This window comes from Triturus cristatus, chromosome 4_1, assembly GCF_964204655.1.
Source record: "Triturus cristatus chromosome 4_1, aTriCri1.1, whole genome shotgun sequence".
Taxonomy (NCBI): Eukaryota; Metazoa; Chordata; class Amphibia; order Caudata; family Salamandridae; genus Triturus; species Triturus cristatus.
In genome coordinates, this window is record NC_140585.1 from 895,408,624 (window position 1) to 895,432,418 (window position 23,795).

Genomic DNA, 23,795 nt, shown 5'->3' on the forward strand with positions numbered 1-23,795 from the left:
ACCGACATGGCAAAACTTTGTCATGCAAAATATACTAAAGAGACACGATCAAGTCTTTAAGCAGTGCGCTCAGGAGAGAGAAGGCTCAAATTCCAACCACTGCTTCCACTTCTCTTCAAATTATATGACCTCTGGCAAATCACTTTATCTCCCAAAGTATATGTGCCTTTCCTCGGATAGTTTTGATAAATTATAAACAGGTAATTTTGCAAAAACTATAGTAGACCTTTATTTATTCTAATAAAGAAGCAAAACACCCACATTAAATATAATTATGCATCATGTTGTGCTAAAAATGAAATGTTTACTTATTCAATTACATATTTTTTATCACATAAGGAGTAGTATCACGATCCAGTTTTCTGCACTGTGCTGATATAGAAGGGATATGCTTTTTTTTACATTAACTTTAAAAATCTCCGAGTTAGTGTATGGACCAGAGAAAGCAGAGCTCAGAGACATGGCAGTATTTGCCTCTTTGAGTTTTCGAGCTCTGCTTGTACCATTCATTGCCTTTGAAAGAGGGGATCTGTGATAGCAGTGAAAGTGCAAAGGAGGCCTATGTGAGATCTCTTTGTACAAGTTGTTATTATGAGAAGTCTGTGTAACAGTTTGTCTGAGTGAGGTGGTTTAATGGAAGGTGGGTGTCTGTATGGGATATCTTTGAGTGTACATGTCTATAGGATAGTGTGTGCATTTGAGGAAGTAGGTTTCTAGTAGCTTGCTAGCCTTATGGCCGCCCATGCCGGTCCCTGATTTTGCCGCCCTGCAGTGACCTCATCCAATGAAGAGCCGGAGGGTGCTGGCCCCCCGCGATTGCCGAAATGTAGAGGGGGCGATTGCCAACCCGAGACGCCAGGTAGGAGCAGGAGGAGGCCGCTGCCCCCAAAACTAGTGCAGCCGGTGCGGACTGCCCCCTCCCTAGCTACGCCACTGAGGTTTCTATAGTGTGGTGATGCTTGTGAGCAAGCGTGTGTGAGGGGATCATTCTGCAGGTAAAAAATGCCTGTTTGAGGGGGAGTGTCTTTATAATCTGATGAATAGGGTAAAGATAATAAATAAACATGTGAAATTCTCTGCCATTCCATGGCTACCTGATGGGAATGAGCCTGCAACTTACATTCCCACACCACCTGCCAAATCACACTTTGCTTATATATTTATAATTATACATATATAATTACACAGTGGTGGTCGCTACTGTGTAGTCATAGTTAGGTCAGACATGCCATAAGAAGCGCATTTTTGGTTTTGCTAATAGCTGTGGCGCCACGTGATGAAGCTTCACGAAATAAAATAAAAAAGTTCATCCACCTCAGCTCAATCCTGGAAAGTTTTAGCATGATCCATCCAGCCGGGGCTGAGAAAAAGAGGGGCCCCAAAATGCTTCTTCCCTATGCAATTTCCTTAGGTAAAATTAGATGACGCCGAAAAAACAGTTCAACAGAATACAAATAATTTAGCTTTCTGCTAAATGTGGTATCCAGAAAGATTGCTTTTTGTGATTTGGTGTAAATCTGTTCATTAGTTTTTAAGAAATTGAGGTTCAAGATTTATAGTGGTTTAGTGCCAAGGGACTACCTCAGGACCGCCAGATCAAAAGATGTGATCCAATTGGCTGTCAACAACATCAACAAAGATGTTTGGTAGTAATCTTAGGGCATGAGGACTCAGTCCCTGTGCCCTGAAAAGTTAAATAACATATAGGGGCAGAGTAGGGATAACCTGGCCCCCTGGGCTTTGGGGGGGGGGGGGTACCCCATACACCCTGCCCTAGACTAAAACTTTTTTAAAAATCCTGTACCTTGGTAGTACTACAGTACCACAAGTTTTTTTTTTTTAAAGGCGGGGCTACCCATTTCTACCAAAGTCTTTCACGTGGTGGACCAGGGGCCAGGGCAGCACATTAACTTTTTTAATTTCATATTGGGAGATGGGCGTGCATAGACCCCCCCTCCCTGAGCTAGGTATTGATCCAGAGACCCCATCTCCCAGGGCTTTCCACAAAGATTCTTTAAAAAATATATATATATATTTTGGGATAGGAGGCTAGTATTGGCCATGGGTAACTTATCCCTGAGGCCACCACAAGCATGCTATATTGGGGATGGGAGGCTAGTATTGGCCATTGGTAACTTATCTCCGAGGCCGCCCCAAACATGCTTCTGGCTGGAGTAGAAAGGCTTGCGTTGGATGGGAGCCAAAATCTACTTTAAGAGCACAGGCAGGGAACAGTGCATTGCTCCCGCTGCAGGAGCAGAAATGAAGGCTCTGGTGCTGGCTCCCTTCAGCACCCAGGATGGGTGCTGGCTGGAGAGCTAGCAGAGCCATGGGGTCTTGCATTTCCCAACATAAAGATCAGTTATGGATGCCCTGCCCAAAATAAAATAGAATGTTTTTAAAGGTGTGGAGCAAGGCCACAAAAAAACAGGAAAGAGGCTTATTCACTGCTCTTGAGAGGAGGTCCCTACAGCAGGCCCCATCATATCATGCTAGGGCTTTATATTTGCATTTACCCGCTGTTGTAATGCCACAATGAGAGGCAGGAGCACCATCAGCAATTTAATTAATGTTGTAGGAAGCTGCAGGGAGCCCCCTAAAAACATTTTTTTAAACGTGCAGTAAGTCCCTGGATCATCGAATGCATGACCCTAGGAGAGTTTCCCATCATTTTTGAAGGATTTTGAGTTGGAACTGTATACTCTTCATCTGAAGTGCAGGGACCCATTGTACTTGGTCCTATGACTCAATTATGTGGTCTGAAGAGTATTAAAAAAAGATTTATGCACATGTTCATGGTTTAATTTAAACAGCTTTATTTAAAATACGTGTGTGATTATTATTATTATTATTATTTGGCATTGTCATTTGTGTATTAATAATGAATGTATTAAGTTATGGTTATTAATCGATTCTAGTGCCAATTTGTTGTTGTGATCTTACGACAAAATCAATTGGCCTGCTTTTTATATATTGATGCTCTGACCCTTTGACTAAGCCAATAGGCTTGCCTTGTATATTGATGGGGTCACCCCTTGCCAAAGCCAATAGATCTGCCGTTTATATATTCATATGGAGAACCCCTGGCAAAGCCAGTACTCCTGCCTAGGACACCCCTTTATACTGTGATAAGCTGGCCATGCATTGGGGGCTGGGTTTAATCATCCCCGGTAAGCTTGGATGGAGGGCCTGTCTGACATAGGCCAGGGGCATTATAGTTAGATATGGTAGTAAGATGATCTCTTGCATTAAGAAAACCCAAAAGTTTAAAAAACATTATAATAGGTAGTGTAATAAAATCTTACTTTATGTTAAAAAAAACTTCAAGGTTCACTGAAACTACAAAGTGACATTAAAGTTAGCTCTGGGAATAATATCTTACTTTAAGTTAAAAAAAACCAAAAAACTAGAAATTCACAAAAATAATAAAGATTGAAGTGATGTTATAGTTAGGTGAAAATATCAGTTAAGAAATACAATTCTAAACTCTGCCCAACCCCTGATATCTAAAAACTCCTTGCTACCCTTACCTGTACCCATCCATGAACCCTAAAAGTTCCTTACTATCCTAAACACTACCCATCCCGGAACCATAATAACTCCAAACTACCACTAAAACTAGCTGGCCATGAACCCTAAATGTAATTACCTCCCTTAAAACACTAACCTTAAATTACAAAAATATATATTTAAATTTGTAATGTCTTCTACCTACACTTTATTGTTTTTTAAATATAAGATACATTTTATATTTATATTTAAAATTAATAAAGCTTTTTGAAATATATATTGTTAATTAAATAACTGAAAATAAATGTTATTAAAATTTAGGGGCTCATTACGATGTCAGGCGGAAACCCTCCGCCCGACAGTTGGAATCTTCCAGACCACGTCGGAGCCCTTCCAACCGACTCGGTCAGTTTACAGTCCGACCGCCCGATTCCAATGTTCATAGTTGGAACGTAAACCGGCTGATCATTCCAACTTGGTTCAGACGGACTTGCGGAGTGTTCTGATGGTCGGAACCGCACCGTAATCACCTATGGACGGCATTTACGCCGTTTGGATTACGATGTCGGTTTCCAACAGCCTTTCCGCGTCAGCCTGTCTGAAAGTGACTTTGTGGGCCCCTAGGTGGGCCACCTTATCTCCGTGGCCTACGGTTGGTAGCCGAGGGAGTACCTAGGGTATCTTCTGTGAAACTCTGCACTGAGTGGCAGGCACCATGGTGCAGGGTTTTCCACACACACACACACCCTATTTCCCCATAGGAGCCTGTGTTACGGCTGGTTATTGGGTGTAACACGGGCTCCCATTGGAAAGAATGGGAATCCGACGAACAGTGTTCGGTCGCATCGCAATCCGGCAGTCGAAACCACAGACCACAAATCGGTCAGTCCCAAATCCAAGACGGTGTCGGGGGGAAAGGCTTTCCGCCCAACACCGCAATGAGCCCCATAATGTTTAAATTTAATATTTACATGTATCAATTATAACACTTACATTAATTAATTATGAGTACATGAATTGAAACTTTTTTAGTTTAAGATAAGTTTAAAGTCATCTGTCCTCAAGACTATATATGTGTATATGTTTATATTTTTCATATGTTAAACTATTTATACATATATACTCCCGCATATATACATACATATATATTACCTAGTGGCGGTCGCCACTGGGTAGTTATAGTTCGGATCATGTTTCCATAGCAAAAGCATTTTTTGCTTTCCTAATAACTTTGGTGCCGTTTGACAAATCTTCACAATACTTTTTTTTTTAAAGTCTCATCCACTTCAGCACCTTCCTGAAAGGTTTTGGGTGATCTGTCAAGCAGGGACTGAGGAAAAGGAGGTCCCAAAACACATTTTCCCTGTTCATTTTTCCAAAGAAAAATTGAACAGCGATACCGCAAAAACGACTGAAAGGAATTACAAGAAATTTGGTAGAGAGCTAGAAAGAGTGTTTTTTTGTGATTTGCTGTAAATACATTCAGTAGTTTTAGAGAAATGAAGGCTAAAAAAATATGTTTTCTTCATGACACCGAAGATCCACAGAGCTGACAAATCTCAAGATGAGATCTGAATGGCTGCTACCACATCAACAATCATGTGGCAGCAGCCATCTTAGGACTTGAGACTCAGCCCTGAGTCCTGTTCAAAGGGTACAAAAAGAGATAAGTCGTCAGGGCCAAAAACATTTTTAAGGTCCATGGTCAATCACATTTTTGGCACATAGCCAAAAACATTTTTTGTTTAATTTTGCTGCAAATTTGCAGTACATCCACTAATCCACTGCAAAATTGTAAAAGTAAAAAGCGCAGATTCCTGCGAATCAAAATAAAACAGCCCTGTGGTGGGCTAAGTGGGCAGCGCAATTGCCTCTAGGAGGCCCACTGGATCCCATCCCTCTGGCCGCTTGCCACCTCCCTGATCATTTTAAAATAAAATTGCCAGTTCTTGGCTGAGGCTCCCCCTGTGGCCCCCTACAATGATTAATGAGCTGGGTGTCTCGGGTGGGCAGAGGAACACCCAAATTATATAAATAAAAAATGTGAATAATAAATGAGCTGTAGGAGCTGTTCATTTATTATTCACTGCTCCTTCCAAGTAACGTCCCATAAAGCCCTGCAAGGGCTTTTAAAACATTTTTTATAGCTTGGTGGTGCTCCTAGCCGGGGTTGGGGCACTCAAAGCATTTTGTTAATGTTGGGGGGGGGGGGGCTGCTGTAAGTGAAGCAACCCCCAATAACATTATAAACAGTAAGGCCCCTATTAGGATGGCGGGCGGACTCACCCTAGCGGTGCTGGGACCAGCCGCCAGTGGTGCAGCAGTCCCACACTGCCAATTAGGATGCGACCGCCACCCTGGCGGTTGCATCCCGCATATTCAACATTGTGGCGGGTGGTGCTGTAAGCAGCACCCACCACAATGTTGAAAATGCATGTTGTGCATTGGCATGCACAACGTGACAGGCACCGTGCGGTGCCTGCCACCTTATGAATGCCGATGTAGGGTGGTACCATGGGTACCCCCAAGTGCAGCCACCCACTCCCCCAGGGGCCCGCAATGGGCCCCCAAAGTTAACTCAGCATGCCTTTCCATGGCGGAGTCTCCGCCAAGGAAAGGCATTCCACCGCACACATCATAATATGGATGGCAGTGCCTGCAAGGCACCGCCACCATATTATGGGCCTTTTCCACACGGCGTCATTACGTCCGCCGCGGTACCCCATGCCATGCTAATGTTGCGGGGGTAAATGGCCGTCCGGCGGGGTGTTTTGGCGGGTGGATCGCCACTGCCGGTCGGGCTGTGGCGATCCGCCCACCATGCTAATATGCCCCTAAGTCTCCTGGGTTATTAAATCCATGAGTCATGACCCAAGGAGAGCTCACCATATTTTTTTAAAGCACTCCTGGCTGGGTCTCTCTGCTACTCCTGAAATTACATCATTGATGACAACACTGTGCATGGCTGGCACAAGTTCTAGTTACTTTAGGGCACAAGTTACAGTTACTTGAGATAACTATAACTGGTGAATTTCAGTGGTTTTGGGCACTTAAAAACGACTTGTTTTAACTGACATTTTCACCCAACTAGAACATCCCTTTAACCTTTCTACTTTTTTTTCAATGGATGATATTATTACCATACCCAACTATAATGTCACAGTAACCTTTGTTTTTCAGTTTTTTAGTGAATATATAGGTGTGTGTGTCGTCTTCACATACATAAACATATACACATATACAAGATTAAAACAAATAATTTCTAATTAGAAAATGACTTACCAGTGAAGTCAAGGTCAGTGAGGTAAAAAAAAAAATGAAAACCCTAATTGTGATGTAAGACTCTCAATGTACATACCTGCAAAGAAAAAAGCAATGTTAGACTACCCTATTAATCCAATTTAGTAGTAATGCAGCTTTAACAAACGTGATAAGATGGGGAAATAAAGAAAATGAAAGTACATGTTTTCAGCTTTGTGCAAATAAAGCCCCATTTTGTTGTTGGATTGACTACTGAGAAGGTGGGAGATTTTCTGGCAATTTATTACATTCTATGCACCGTATATATGAACCGAGCCATACCTGGTGAAGAAGAAACTGCCATGCAGTTATTAATATCTGAAAGAATTGGGTCCATGTGCCAGTTCCTCAGAATCCTGTTTATCGATGAGACCTAGGGCGTAAGGAACACAGGTTACAAGATTTAAGGGTTGGTGTACAATAGTGGAAGGGATAATGAAAGTTCCTGGAGCAGCACAAGGGAATGTAGTAGAGTAAAGTGAATGATGTCAGAGTGAAATGCAATGAAGTGAATGGATTATCTGGAACTGGCTAAAAGTTCTATTTGCAAGTGCACAGCTTTTCATCTCCCTTATTATCTGTCTCTGTCATGCTCCTTGAGTTGACAGTGAACAAGAAGCACGAAGAGCTTTCCCAATTTGCCCATAGAAGCAGTCTGTTGAAAGTAGGATATGGGGTCTCACTCTCTCAGTTACCCAAGTCTAAACACTTTCAAAATATAATATAAACATTATCCATATACCAAATAAGTGATTCCTTATTCCCTGCAGTTATCTTTGCTCTAACTTACTTATATCTAAAACTCTGTTTCATGACTATGGTATCCTGCTGTTGGTACCATAGCTCTGCCATCTCTTGATGTGAGTGCAAACTATTAGAGTTAGGTGGACAGTGTACTCCATAGCAAACATGATGAAGTACCCTGTCCTCCAAACCCTATGTCTGCCTGACTCATTTAGACAGGGGCGGACCTTAAGTTTTCAGTCGACTGAGCCCTGTTGGCTACATAGATGTAAACTTTCTCCAAATACAAAAAGGAGTAGGAGCTAGCAAAGAAAGACATTACACCACCTGCCCTATTTTGGATGGATAGTATGTTTATTTTTTGCCCGTCATCTCTAGGAAAAGACTTTGGGAGTTTGTTTCTGAATAACAAAAACTTTGAAAAAGTTTGTTTTCTGGATGTTAAAATTGAGGGTGGCAATCCACCAAGCATTTTGTACAGAGAAAGAAAGTGCAGCAGCAGCGCTTTCTTCCAATGTACATAGATGATCACTAGGCCAGTTTTCACCTGTAAATTTGATGGATGGTAGACTGTCAGAATGACAGAGGTAATGTCCTCCTTCACCTTGAAGAGCAGAGTACCATCCATCAAATCATAATCCCAGCAATTCATCTTTATAAAATGCTTTAAAGGTACTATATTTACACTCTGCTGTACACAGAATTATAAACTGCGACATAGAACTAAAGCAAGAGTTAGATCACTCAGCTGTTAAAATAGAAATACATTTCTCTACTCAAGGGATGGCCTGTATCCGTAGGAGACAGACAGTTAATCAGTCTATTTTTTAGATCCTACATTTATAAATTATGTTCAGGAAAAGATAGTTCAATATGAAACACACATCATGGCGATCCAAGTTTAAGTATATTAGCTTTTAAATAAGTCTTTTGTTTACTGTTTTATAGACAACATAAAAACATAGAAATATACAAGGACTCGCGACACTAAAACAAGCAAAAAATGGGCATGTAGCAAGTGTAGTTGCTAGTTTATTAACCACCCAGTGCGAAACAATTGATTTCTAAAAATACAGTCCGAAGGGACCTTATTTAAGCCAATACAGAGGTGCGATAGCAAGGATATTAGAATAATCAAAAATGAGAAGAAGATACAATGGGAAAAAACTTTAATACAGCATCCATGTTAGTACAGCCTCATTCCTCACTTCTCATCCGTATTTTTCATCCATATTGCTCGTCCATCCGATGTAAGAGAAGTAGGGATGAGAAGCAGGGATGAGAAGTAGGAATGATGGATAAGAAGTAGGGATGATGGATGAAAACAGAGATTAGAAGTAGGGATGAAGAATGAGGAGTGAGAATGTCCTAAAATGAATGCTGTACTTTAAGGAAAAAACAGTAGAACAGCGAGATGTGATTAGGGAGATGTTTATACAGTGGGCATGGTTTAATCACCACGTAATCAGATATTCCAATTATATCGATGCTATTTACATTCATGCAGACTGGATCCTAGTGTCGGTGATGAAACTATCAGACCGTATCCGTGGAAGGCTTCAATTACAGAATGCGGTTCTAGAGAACAGTCAGATTCTAAAAACAAAAATATCTTACAAACAGATAAAGAAATATGATTGGGAACCACAAGAATGGCAAAGTTACAGGGTAACATGTTTCACAGATTATGTGCTTCTTACCACAAAAGAGAAATACTCATTTGAAATACCATTCTTGTATTTATTCATTTAGTAGCATGCAATTTCAAACAGAAATGCTTTTAATAGAATTATATTGGTTTACAGCATCCTGAGCAGGTAAATGGTTTTAGACACACAGCTTTAAAGCTTGCAAAGGGTGTTGTACACTTTGTTTGCTAGGATGAGCAATGTAGAGACAGGCAGATACATCAAACTGAATCTTGATACATACAGAATCCCAAAAAGGAAGGCATACATAGTAATGCAAAATGCAAGAATATCAACCAGTGTCAGCTGATAAATATTTAAGGGAGGTTCGAATTGAAGGAGTGAAAGTGTGCCTTGGAAGATTGCGAAGAGCTCTCTTGTTTCTGACTGTTCAGTGGGGCAGAGGGGTAGTTAGGGAGTTCCAAGAGCAGACTGTGAGAATAATCCACTTTGCTGCGACTAAGAGATCCGAGAATAATAGAATTGCTCAATGCTTTCACTTTGTGGAATGGGAAGAAGGATGGGATTTTACATAGGTTATGGTTGTGAGATGTAGGGGCAGGGAAAGAAAAGATGAATGATTCTAATGACGTAGCAGGATTGACAAGAACGCCAATATGCAAGGTAGAGGGCCAATGTCAGGGGAAGGTTGATGGCAAGTGGTAAACAGGCGGGTGAAGTAGAAGAAGAGCATTATAAGACGTCTGTATTATAAGAATTCAGGACAAGTGACTGGAGTGCTCTACTGTGGTGATTAGCTGCGAGGCAATCCAAAATGAGTGACCAGAGGAGGAGCAAGAAGGTTGAGAAAAACATATTTGAGTGTCATCAGCATAGCGGTGGTATGAGGAACCAAATGACGAGGTGTTATCATCAAAAGTGATGGTTTGTAGAGAAAATAAAAATGGACCCAGACTTGATGGACATGATTTGATAGCACAGTGGGAGAGGATGATTTTGAGCTCCTGGTAACTGATAAAGATTGATCAGAAGCATTGAAGTTAATGGCAGAGCAGGGGATTTCTAAAATGTTCTTGGAGGAAAGTAAGGTAGGGTGATAAAACTATGTCAAATGGGGCAGTAAGACGGAAGGTATTATGATGGCTATTAGATAATTGTGATTGTCTGCTATGATGAAGTTGGTAATGTTTGTATGCTCTCAGAAGAGAACACAGAAGTCACATTAAAAGGAATTTTTTTAGGTTATGACAGGAGAGATACAGAGTAAACCGGTCAAAAACTAGGCACTGCAATGTTTTGGGTGAAAAAGGAAAAAAAAGAGGTACTGAGTCATAGTTGTAAGGAGAGGAAGGGTTTGCTGAGGGTTTTAATGAGAGGTAATACTGCTGCAGATCATGAGGACCATGTTCAAAGAATTTGAAAAGTTGGCAGATACATAATTAATACACCAGATTAGCAATATATCTGAGAATTGTGACATATTAGTGCTCCTTGTTTCCCCTTTTCGACATTAGTTCATTAACGGCAACCTGAAAATATGAAAAAAAAATTCAGGACATATATTTAGACATTTTTCAAACAAGCCAAAACTGACATGAATAGATGGCACAGTGGAAAATTATCATTGACGGCATATGTGAAACTGGCCAAAAGGACTATTCTCTATAACATTTTGTTTCTTTGCTACACAATTTCTGTTGCCTTCCCAGAAAAAATCTGAATGGATTACAACTGAAAGTGAATAGGTTCTTCAGGTAACGAAAAATCGGAGAAATGCAATGAGGAAACTGGCACAATCTAAAATAAAAACAGTGCATCTTTCCAATATTCGTGATTATCACTGGGTGACCCTCTTGAGTACTATGAATGAAAACTAAATCCAATGTCACTCATTAGCTCTGTTTATCTGTACTTTAAAAAAGCATTTGCAATGCAATCGGTCTCGCCTTTGGGACCTTATATGTAGTTAGCTGTGCAGCACATTAGCCTTGGTGCTGAAACATCTACTGTTCTTTGACATGGAGAGAAAGTAAGCACCAAACTGCGTGACACGCCAGGTATGGGAACACATGGAGAGAAATATTGCCTTTCTGCCGGCAATGGAATAGTCGAAAGCTCTGTTTTTAATATAAAAGCAGGGCCTTCGGTGGTCATATCACTGAAAATACAAGATTTAAAAAAATATTATTGTCTACGGGTGCTCGTGGAAGACAATTTCTATGGACTGGAATCTAGAGAATGCTAAAGTGATTCTGAAAAGAAAGTCCCTCAGCAGAAAGCAATTCTGGTATTGTACTGACCTCTGCTGGTCCTTTTCTATCAAGACAGTTAAATAGAGGCAGTAGAACTGAAAAAAAGTCCCTAAGCGGAAGCAGACAAGCCCTAGGGCTGATCTCCAGAGCCCACAAAGTACATACATATACAAGTATATCCTAAAGTATATACAAGAGTTCTCGAATGCTCGACCTTAAAAAAATAGCAGTACTATGGTAAGTCACTATTGAAATTCTTTATTTATGGAGGGGCGCTAGTGTGCCGGCTGCAAGATGGCCGCCACATAGTGCGGCTCTGCAGACTTGAAGGCTAATCCTTCAATTATCCTGCAGTTCAGAGGCCCATCGGCGCTTGAAAAAAAGTTCATGTGCTACTAATTCGCAGCAGCTGCCGCCATATACCTGTTTGCTGCATGTTGGTGATCTCTGGGGCTGAACTGGGGCACTGATTCAGTGGCTGCCGGGCGAAGTGGAGCACGCTCCGGTGTCTGCTTCAGAGGAGCCCGCGTTGCCCGGGGGCCCCGGCTCTAGTCTGTGGTGTCAGTTACTGTGGTGGGCGCGATCGGAGTCTGGAGTGAGCCCCCTGCTTTCTAGCAGACCGCCTGACAGTGGGCTCCACTGCGGGCCTGTGTCATGCTGCCAGGTGGGGCCTACGGCGAGGATTGCTTTCTCCACTCTACGGCCTGCGCAGGTGAGGAGAGATCGACTGGGATGTCGCCCAGCGGGGTGGAGTGCCGCCGAGTCTGCTGAGAGGTGTCCGAGGAATCCAGGTGGCCTGGGTGGACTGGATGGTGCAGATCGTGCTGCGGAGCCCGCCCCTGGCCCAGCTGGGCCTACTCCCTGGCTACTGCTTTGGGGGTGAGCTGCTGTGACCTCCTGGTGGGCCACGGAGACCAGGAGTGGCCCATTGGAGCTGAGGTGTGCGGGGACCTCGGGCTGCCGGCCGGGTGGGGCAAGTTAGACCGGGGCACATAGCGGATGTACTTTTGAGGTCAGAGCCCTGCCGTCCCCTCGCCGGCCAGCCCTGCTGACACTTCTGCTCCTTGTCTGGCTGCCCCTGTGGCCCTTTTTCATTGCTTGCCTCCCCATCTGGAAGACTGGTGGACCCTGCCCTTGCCTGGAGAGTCGGGGTGCGTGGCCCACCCCGGGCCTGGAACCTGTATTGGACTGGGCGGGCCTGCCTGCTGCTGGGACCCCACTGGCGTTCCCTGCCTTAATTATCTGTAGAGGGAGATTCAGTTAGACTTTAAGGACACCCTCCTGCTGCCGGATTACCCCCCGCTGTCACCTGTCAGCCTGTCCTCTCTTGGTGCGGCATATCCGGGGGTGTGGAGCGATGTCCCTATCCAGTCGGGAACCTCAGGGCGGCTGTCCCGGGAGAGGGCGAACAACGCATTGGGTAGCGACAGCTGATGAGGGTGAATGGTCTGAGGCAAGCCCCCCTGCTTCACGCAACCTAATCATTGCTCACTGGAGGTCGGTTGTGTGCCTCGGTTGCGGGGTGTCCTTTGCGTAGACACGCTGCATTGCAACAAGGGACGCTGCATTGCAACAAGGGAATTGATGCTGTATGTGGCGAGCCTGGCCCATTGGCCACGAGACTCAATTGTGCTGAGCGCTTTCCGGTGCTCTCCCTGGGACCGAACGGATCCGCGCAGGAGCAAGCTCTCCCTGATTGCTCGACCAGTCGGCCTGCCATGGGTAAGATGGACGCGAGTCAAACTAAACTTTGATTTGAGCAATGGAAAATGCAGACAGGAACTACCTCGTCAATGGAAGACCCAGCTGCAGTGACCATGGATGCCGCTTCCGCACCCGAGCCCAACATCCGTGAGATGTTTACGGATTTGAAACATTCCTTACCCGCCATTGATTTGAAAATTGACTATGTCAGATCGTCTGCATCAGCTCAGAGACAAGGTGTTGAGCCAAGATGAGCGCCTTGCAGAGGTCGAAGAGCGGACATCAGTGCTGGAGGATGAGGGCGTGGCAACCCGGAAAAAAACTGCTCAGTATGGAGAAGGTGCTAGAGGTAATCCGAAGCAAAAATGAAGATCACGAAGCGCGGTCCCAGCGCAACAATCTGCGCATTCTCGAAATCCCGGAAACAACTGCGATGACCCGAGTGGAGGACTTTGTTTAAGAAATGTTGCGATCCCTCTTTGGCGATGCCCTATCCGCTATGTGCATAGCGGAGCGCATGCACAGGTCTCTTGGCCTGAGGCCCCCCCCCTGCAACTCTTAAACTATAGGGACCACGACACCATGCTGCGAAAGACTTGGGATCAACAAGACCTCAGATATCAGGGCAATTCGGTCTCCTTTTTTCCTAATTTCACCTTCTCTGTTCAGGCTGCCTGCCGTGAATTTGTGCCTGTCAACAGACTCTGCAGGAACAGGATATCAAGTATTCCTTGCTCTACCCTGCGAAGCTTCGAATCTTCCACTCTGGCAAGACATCCTTCTTCACAGATCCCAAGCTCGGTGCCAAGTTTGCAAGTTCCCTCAAGTGTGCGAGATTTGACACTTCACTGAAAATGACTGAGTCCGTTTGGAAAGGCTGGGATATGGGCACTTGTCTCTGGAGACCTATACCCGGCAGCACCGGCGCATGCCCCGGACCTTGTGGGTCTCGAGACCCTATGAGGACGTGAGACAATCGATATTGTAATGGGCTACCTGACTGCTCGGATGCATAGCCCTTTTGGGCGCCTTCTTCCAGCCACCGACTCTTTGTAGTTGGGCTACACCGAGCCCCCTGGCGCTACCCTCTGGGATGAGTCCCATGTTCTATTTTACTGTTGGCCTTGGTTGGCCTTGTACGGGTGGGGTAGATGCTCTCCAGCCATGTTGGGAGGCTGTAGTGGGTGGGGGGGTGGTTTTGTGTTTGGGTGGTGGGTGAATTGTTTGCAATGGGTTGTTTTTCTTCTTGTATGCCTTTTCTCTTCCTTCTCCTCCCCCCTCTCTGGTCCGGAGTCCACTTTTGTTGGTCCCTGCTCTTCAAATGGCGCGTATGTATGCATGGGGGTGGAGGGATGACTGTAACCTCTGACGCGGCTTATACCCTCAAAGTTGTAACCTGGAACGTGAGGGGTCTGAATGATGGCAGAAACATGCGATTGGTAGCGGCGCTCCTCAACCGGTATGGGGTGGACATATGCTTTTTGCAGGAGCTGCATCTCATGGATACCAGTTGTTCGTGGTTGCAGGCAGGGTGGATGGGCGAAATGTTTATAGCAGGCCACTCCAATTATGCCAGGGGCACAGCTATTATCCTCAAAAAGGGCTTCCCCTGGCACACACGCACTGCGATATGCGATCCCCAAGGGCGTTATACGTTAGAGGCGGGGGTACTGGCAAGTCGCCCGGTTAGAATCATATGTGTATATGGCCCTAATACAGACAACCCCCAATTTTTCTGTGAGGTTTGTAGGTTAGTGGACACCCGGGGTGGTTCTCTGGGGAGGTGACTTTAATGTAATTCTCAACCCAGACCTTGACAGGTTGAGCGGTTCTGGTTTGCCACATCCTTGTGCAGCAGCGCAACTTCAGACCCTTATGGACGACCACGACCTGATAGATATTTGGCGTCGCACTCACCAGCATGGCCAGGAGGGTACATGCACTTCCTCTGCGGGCCCCACATGGTCTTGAATCGATTACTGGCTAGTCTCCCGTGACGTGGACACTTGGGTAAGACGCTGTACTCATCTTGCCCGAATGCTCTCAGGCCATGCCCCAGTTCTATTAAAATTTCTACCGCCAGACGTACTGAATAGAGCCTTCACCTGGAGACTCCCTGCTGGAGCTCTTCGGGATCAGGTGTTCCGGGAGGAGGTCGGGTCCGCCATACAGGACTTCTTTGACACTAATGTTGGCTCTGTGAGCTCCCCATCCACGTTATGGGAAACGTTTAAGGTTGTCATCAAGGAGAAGTGTATCGCCACGCAGACAGGCATTTTGCGTTCATTGAGGAATGATCTGCGGCGGCTCGAAAGGGAGATACGCTCGCTCGAGTCAGAATTTTTCACATCAAATCAGCTTGCGGTCCTCGGGCAGATTAAGGCCAAGATAGCGGAGTTCGAGGAGGTAGCGCACAAAGAAACTAATTATTTGGGTCATGAAGTGCGTGCCCGTCAGTACGGTGAAGGCTACCGGGCCTGCAAATCCCTGGTGGATCTCCTTAAAAAGCCATGGGCAAACGATTACATTAGCGAGCTTCGCACTGACGAGGGTGCGGTTGTTGCCGGGCAGGCACCGGTTCAAGCTGAAATGGTCAAATATTACTCTGTGCTATATGCTGCGAGGCAGCTGGAGGCTCTCCCTGACCTGCTTCCCTTCTTTGAATCCCTAGAATTAGTATGGCTCAGCGATGCGCACAGGAAGTATCTGGACGAGCCTTACTCGAAAGAGGAGGTGATCAGGGTAATCCGAGTCATGCCGGGGGACAAGCCGCCGGGAGTGGACGGATTGAGCCCTGATTCCTACAAGGAGTTCGCCCTGCTTCTTGTACCTCATTTCTTCAACATGTATAAGGACTCACTTGAACAAGGCGTTCCCCCCCCCCCCCCATCCATTCGTAAGCCGGACAAGGACTGGCTTCTCTGTGACTCGTACAGGCCACTATCGATGATCAATGGGGATAATAAGACCCTTGCTAAGTTATTAGCTACGCGACTACTCCCGTTGCTCCCCATGATACTTAGGCCCAAACAATGCGGCTGCGTGCCTGGCCGGAGCACTGCTCACAACCTCCACACTCTCTTTGCAGTAATGCAAGGAGTAAATCCCTCCCTCCCTGCTGCCGCCATATTTCTGGATGCGACTAAAGCGTTTGATACGCTAGATTGGCCGCATCTATTCTCGCTACTGACCCGTATTGGCGTGAGCCCTGCTTTTCTCCAAAAGATCGCACTACTATACACTTCTCCAGCTGCAAGACTGCAGGTTAATGGCGTGATATCTCCCTTGATTGCGGTAGCCCGAGATACAAGGCAGGGGTGCCCGCTGTCACCACTCCTCTTTGCTATAGCAATGGAGCCTTTGGCGGCTAGACTGCGACAGCATCCCGCCCAGAGGGGACTCGACTTCACGCCTAGCGTTATATTGGAGTCCATGTATGCGGATGATGTGACTCTTTATGTCAATCACCCAGAGACTAATCTTGACCCCTTATATGGGAAATCACCAGATTCGGGGGACTGTCTGGTGTTTGCATCAACTGGGGGAAGTTAATAATTTTCCCACTCACAGCTGCCACGGTTATATTTCAGTGTGAATTCCCTCTTAAATGGGCGACCTCTCCAGTGAAATACCACGGTATCTGGATTAGCAGGGACCATGAAGAGCTGTGGAGATGCAATTATGGTAAGCTAATGGAGTGGCTGGAAAGCAGACTGCCCCGCTGGAGAGCGCTCCCTCTTTCCTTTGCTGGCCGGATCACCATAGGTAAGATGGTGATTTTACCAAATTTCCTTTAAGTCTTCATGAATCTCCCACTCCCCTCACCTCCGAATTCAAGAGGAGGCTGCGTTCAAACCTGATTACCTCGCATGGGCGTGTGGGCAACCTCGGGTAACCTGGAAAGCCCTAACGCTCCCGTTCGAGCAGGGGGTATTGGGGGCGCCCGACATGGAACTGAATCATAGTTGCAGGCAGGCCCAATTTGGGTTCCACTGGATCTACCCGACCCTCTTCATGGCACATACTGCTCCTGAGAACTATCAAGCGGACCCCGTTCCAATCCACATAGTATTGTTATGCGCGCAGCGCCGCGCGCATCCTGGGATTGACACCGTGGGATGCACGGTGTGGGCTTGGCAGCAGCACCGCCGTAGAGCGCGTTTGGATGCCATGTTCACACCGTCGGCCCCGCTTACTAGGCACCCAGTGCTGCCTTTTATGACTGAGGCGGGGTCTGCCTACGTTTGAGCAAGGTCCAGATACATACACTTGGATGTGCTTTCCCTGAAGGGATTTTTATCGACCTAGATTCTGCATTAGGAGAGGAATCGACTGGACTCCTTGAGAGGATGACCTACTTCCAATTGAGGGCTGCGCTTTGAGCCCAGGATCCTTCGTTCCAGATTGCTCCCCAGATGTTCCAAGTCCTGGAAGCGTTCTTAACTAATCCCTCGCCCCGCAAACTCATCTCGCGCATATACTCTGACATGCAGCGCAAGTCTCCAATTTGCGCGTCCCCCACTAAGCGCGAATGGGAGGCATGCTTGAGTACACCGTTCAAGGAAGGGGTCTGGGCCTACTGCTGCGCACAGTCGAAAGACAGGTCACCCAATTACAGATTGCGGCCAATTCATTTTAAATTCCTGCATCAGTTGTATAGAACTCCTGTGTGGCTGCGCAAAGCAGGATTGAGTGCGGATGCGAGGTGTGTAATGCCCGAGGCCTCCTTTATGCACTTGGCCTGGTAGTGTTTGGATGTAGCTAACTATTGGACATGTGTTTTTGAGGTGCTGAGTGAAATGTTGCGGTACAGGTTGGAGCGCTCCCCACTTCTTGCTCTGCTAGGTTATGTCAAGGACCTCCCAGCAGACATCAGGAGACTGGCCGCCATGATGCTGCTGCTGGCCAAGAGGCACGTGGCTATATGCTGGGGCTGAAAGCGTAACCGTGTAGGGATGATTGGCTTAGGGACGCTGCTTTCTGCCATAACCAATTTTCAGAATTCTGGGAACTTATGCCAACATAGTCACGCCCCCATGACATCTGGCAACCTCTGCAAAGTTACCTGCAGCTCCACTCTGGTGACCGTGCGGATGCCCCGCTGTCTGTGGTATAAACGGCCATGACGCTGCACGATCCATAGGTTGGAATACTCCCCCCCCCCCGTACTCGACCAGAGAGACACCTCTACTTCCCCTGCCCTCTCCCTCTGAACTTTGCTCTCGACCCCCCCCCCCCATCTTCTCTTTCCTCTCATTTATCTTTTCTCTAGCTGAACTGCGACTGCGGCTCTCTAAAATGATGCACCAGCTAGCAGGAAATATGGGCAACCACAGAATTTTAAGTGTATGGCTGAATTACCAACTTCGTGTATTGCTGGCTATTCAATTGATTGTTCACGATTGATGCCTTGCCTTTTCTGTGATTTTTTAATATCTCCCCTCCAGGGGCTCATCCCTCAGCCTCACCCTCTTCAATGCCTACAGGATGCCTCTATCCGTCATCGTCAGAACCCACAATATCAACATCATATCATATGCCGACGATACCCAGCTCATTCTCTCTCTCTCAGCAGACCCCTCCACCACCAACACCAACTTCCATAACAGCATGAAGAATGTCACAGCCTGGATTAAGGACACCTGTCTGAAGCTCAACATGGACAAGACCAAAGTGCTGATCTTTGGCAACCACGCCTCCCTCTGGAATGACACCTTGTGACCCGCTGAACTCTGACCCACGCCCGCACCAAAATACCCCACCCACAACCTTGGCATCATCCTGGATAGCAAACTCCCCATGAAACAACAGATCAACACAGTCTCCTCTGTCTGCTTCCACACCCTCTGCATGCTCCGAAGAATCTTCAATGAGCCAGCCGTCTGGCCTATGGCAACGCACTGCACACAGGGACCACCATCAAACTCATGCAAAAGGCTCCAGTCGACATACAGAATTCAGCATCCAGAGTGATCCTCATGCTGCCCAAATGAACCCACATCACCCAGCACCCGAGGAACCTCCACTGGCTCCCCGTCCAGAAGAGGTGCTAAGTCAAACTGACACATGCCGACAAAGCCCTCCACAACCAAGAACCAGCATACATGAACCACTGCCTGAACTTCCACCGACCATTCAGAAACATATGCTCTGCCTCCTTCACCCCTTGCACGGACACTGCGCATCCGCCATAGCCACAGCAGAGGACGCTCCTTCTACCACCTCGCTGCCAAGTCCTGGAACGCCCTCCCTCTCCAAACATCACCCTCACTGACGGACTTCAGGAAGAGACTCAAGACCTGAATCTTCCACTAGCCCAGAAGCACAGCACCCAGATACCCTCATGGGTTATGAACCATGCTCTACAAGTACTGATTGATTGAAATATAGTGAGAACGTCTCATTAAACGATCATTTTTCTGAGGTAGCGGATGGCACGTGTATTGGACACAAATACGTGAATTTCAGCAGTATGACAGGATGTGTGTCTTCTGAACCAAGTATAAAGTTTAATGGGGTGAGATGCGTAGTAACCCACGGCTAAGCCGTATGGGTGAGGACATAACATTAAAGAGAGAGCGATGTGAAAGGCCATTACATTACCAAGAAGAAACAGTGGCTTTGATTCTCCTCATCCTGTCTGCAGCATTCAACACCATTGCCCACCACATCCTCATCAACAGACTCCACAACATAGGCATTCAACAACACACCCTCAAGTGGATCATCTCATCTCAGGACGCACCCAGAGCATCCGTCTACCTTCTTTCATCTCCAGTCCCAAGAACATCATATGCGGCGTGCCCCAAGGATCATCCTTCAGCCCTGCTCTGTTCAACATCTACATGACCCCATCGCAGACATTAGATCCCATGAACTCAACATAATTTCAGCTCGTCCTTTCGCTCACCAAGGACCCCTCTAACAAATAAACCAACCTTCGCAACGCCAGATGAAAAACAGCTGCCTCAAACTGAACTCTGACAAAACTGAGGTAGTGATCTTAGGAAAGAAGACCTTCATCTGGGACCACAGCTGGTGGCCAGATGAACTCTGACCCACACCCACGCTCCCAACCTCGGCATAATCCTAGACAGTCAACTGACCATGAAACAAGGCAACGCAGTCGCCTCTTCCTACTTCACCACCCTCCGCAAACTTTTCAGATGGATCCCAGTAAACACCAGGGGCTGCATTACAAAAAGTGCCCTGGGGCACAACAGGCATTTTCGCCTGTTTTGCACGCCACCGGGGCACTTTGGTATTACAGAAGGGGGCGCAGACGCTTGTGTGTCACCTTCTATAATACCGATAGCGCTGGCACACTGAAAACGCCAGTGCTACCTTCAGAGGGTGTTCCCCATTTGCACAGGGGCGTGCCCTATGCAAATGAGGGAATTGCTTTCACTCTGCACCCGTGCCATATTACAGATGTGGGCGCAGAGTCAAAGAAGCCCTCAGGAGGTGCACTGACAGTGCGCCTCCTGACAGCAGCCCTCTGCAGGGGGTAAAAGGGGTCCCATGGACCCCCCAGAAATCCCCTTGCTGGCGGGTGCAGTCAGTGACTGCACCCGCCTGCAAGGGGATCCCTAAACCCCTTTGACAGTGCAGGCAGGTGCCGTCTGCACTGTGAAAACAAGGTGCAGCTGCTCCATGTTTTCACATAAATGCGCTGTCCTGGGGGCAGCACATACATCATAATAGGGCGCATTGTGATTGTTTGCACCCGGTGCACCTTTTAAAAGGTGCACCGGGCGCAAACAATCACAATGCATAATACCGCCCCAGAAATCTAATCGCACAAGCTCTTGTTACCAGCAGCCTCGACTTCGGCAATGCGCTGTACACTGGTATCTCCACCTAGCTCCTCAGAAGACTCCAGTCAATACAGAATACGGCAGCCAGACTCATCTTGGAACTCCCAAGCATACCCACATCTCTCCTCACCTCAGAAATCTCCATAGGCTTCCTGTCCAGAAAAGATGCCAGTTTAAGACGCTCACACACACCTACAAAGCCCTCCACAAACAAGGACGTTCCTACATCAAGTACTGGCTGAACTTCCATCTTCCCTCGAGACACCTGTGCTCCACTTCACTCGCACATGTCCCCAGCATCCATCGCACCCGCAGCAGGGGCCATGCATTCTCCTACATCGCCGCAAAAGCCTGGAATGACCTCCCCCTACATGTCTGAACGGCACCCTCCCTGGCAGTCTTCAGAAAGCAACTCAAGACCTGGCTTTTCGATGCAGATGCAGCAACCTCAGCGCCCAGATATCCCAGGGGTGATAATGCTGCACTTTAGAAACTATTGACTGATTTCTAAATAGTAAGTGGTGAAAACGTATTTTTTCTTTATGTGAGGTGGATAAAATCTAATTAAAAAAATAGATTACTGGGGAGCCGTGGCCAACTGTTGACGGGAATGGCCCCACGGTAGCTGAGCTCCGTCGCACCACTCCCGTAAAATCCGCATTTCACCATCTGCCCCGGCCCGATCCTCGCCCCAGATATCTGCCTGGCCTCCGGTGCCTTCACCCATGGTGCGGAGGGAGTTTCGGACCTGACGGGCGTAGCTGGGTTTTGATGCTCCGTGAGACGGACTCGCTCACCAGGTCCGCTCCGACCGGAAGTGCACCCTCGCAGCGGCGGACTCCTTCTAGATGCCGTGGATGCGGTCTGGTCGGGCGTGGTCGCGTTGCTGCCACCTGACTCACCCCATGCTCGGAGAGCCACCGAGACTGTCGGATCACCTGTTGGGGCGCGATCACCGACCCGCGCACCCTGCCTGAGGACTCCAGCCGCCTCATCTTCTCACTGCACTGAGTTGCAGGACTACCTCGCTCCAGATCGTCACCAGGCCCTGTACCTGCACGGCCGCCACCGGCCACTTTCTCTGCAAGTGGCGCCCCCGAGGAGAGCGCCTGGACAACGCAACGCTCCCCCTCCTCGGGGACGCTCGCATTGCCACCACTGCGTGCCCCGGGCATCTCTGGGCCACCGCGCCCTCTGCTGGTGGTGTGAGCCTGTGAGTGGAGATCCTGCGCTGGAGTCCGGTGAGTTGTGCCACCCCATTCTGACTTGCCAACTGCTCACATGGGATACTAAGGGTGCGGGGGGCCGGGTGCAACTCTGCTGACCGCCACCTTCTAGCGGGTGGACTGTCCCCTATCCTGGGTTAAGGCTTGTTGCGGACTTTACTGGGCCTGCATACCGGCGCACCGTCTGCCCTGTGCCCTGCTCATGGCACCAGAACCTCCACCCTTCTGGGCCCTCATCGTGTTGCTTGCTCTACGCTCTTGGGGGTGTCTGCGGAGGGGTGCCACTACGGAGAGGCCACATGGGGTCTCCTGTGTCAGGTGGAAGTGTGTGGCTCCTGCGTCTCACCCTTTCATAGCCTTCCCTTTGTGGAAGCATCATGGCAACGGGCTGGAGTGGGCGCAATGCGGCATAGACCAAACTTGACAAGTTTGCGTGGCAGAGGAGCCACGAGGACAAACAGGGCACCGCTGTAACTCCGGACGGAGAGCCGGAACCCACCAACAAAGACCTCCTGGCGGCAATAACCTTGGTGTGGTCCTCTTTGGTGGCCCTCATCCGGGAAGACATGCGAAAAATGGCTGATCGTGTCTCGACCGTCGCGACCACCACGTCGGAGTTGGTCACCGACACCGCCCTCCTCAAGAAGCAGGTGGCTGAGTTGCGTTCCGCTCAAGAGGCCTTCGCAGTTCAGCTTGACAACTATGAAGGCAGAATGCACCGCAACAATATCCGCATTTTAGGCATTCCGGAGCGGGTGGAGGGGCCTACCGCCGATCTCTACGTCGCGGAGCTGATCCTCAAACGTCTGCAGCCTAGGGGCCTCTCCAAGTGTTTCACGATTGAACGCGCCTACCGGATGCCCGGCGGCAAGCCCAAGCCTGGGGCCCCCCCCGCCCACTCTTTGCCCGGGTGTTCAACTATAGGGACCGAGACTTGATCCTTCAAACAGCAAGAGTGGCCCCTCCATTGACTGTCGAGAATGGTAGGGTCTCGTTTTTCCCGGATTTCACACTGAGGGTCCAAAAGCAGCGGCGAAGTTTCCTGGAGGTGAAACGGGCTCTCAGGGATCAGGAGATCAAGTACACCATGTTCCCGGCGAAACTTAGAATTTGGTCAGACGGCAAACTGTGGTTCTTCACTCGTCCTGAGGACGCCTGGGACTGGCTCAAGGGTTGACGCGTTGTGGGCAAGAAATCTCACAAGTCGCCGCCGAGTACTGGGGATCTCACCGAGTGGCGACAGCAATCTCGATCGTCGCCTTAATCTGATGCAAGTTCCCAAGGCCCACCAGGGTGACCATGCAAGACTGAACTTACCTAACTGTCATTGGATGTTTTCTTGCTTTGTATGGTTATGGTGGGGGTGCTGTATGCTTTGCAGGCTGAGGCTCTGTCATATTTGCATGAGCAGCCGAATGTACATTGGGACCCAGCGTTGCTGCTCCTACGTTTAGTTGGACTCTGAGGTGCAGGCTTTGGCCTACTCTATTTCTTGGGGATGAGCAGGAGAAGCTGTCCTCTTCAGGGGCCTTGGTGGGGCTCCTTTTCTGTTCACTGCGGCCTCTAAGGGCTGACTGGCCCGCCTGGGCTTCG

At 47.8% G+C, this 23,795-nt stretch overlaps 1 protein-coding gene across 1 annotated transcript in view; it reads right to left on the bottom strand.

The window, feature by feature from the left end:
- Positions 1-23,795, bottom strand: part of PAX4 (paired box 4) — a 270,253-nt gene that overhangs the window by 71,066 nt on the left and 175,392 nt on the right. The window contains exon 5 of the mRNA XM_085650653.1: positions 7,093-7,183. Within this exon, the coding sequence (XP_085506779.1) occupies positions 7,093-7,183 (91 nt within the window). The remainder of the gene's footprint in view (positions 1-7,092; positions 7,184-23,795) is intronic.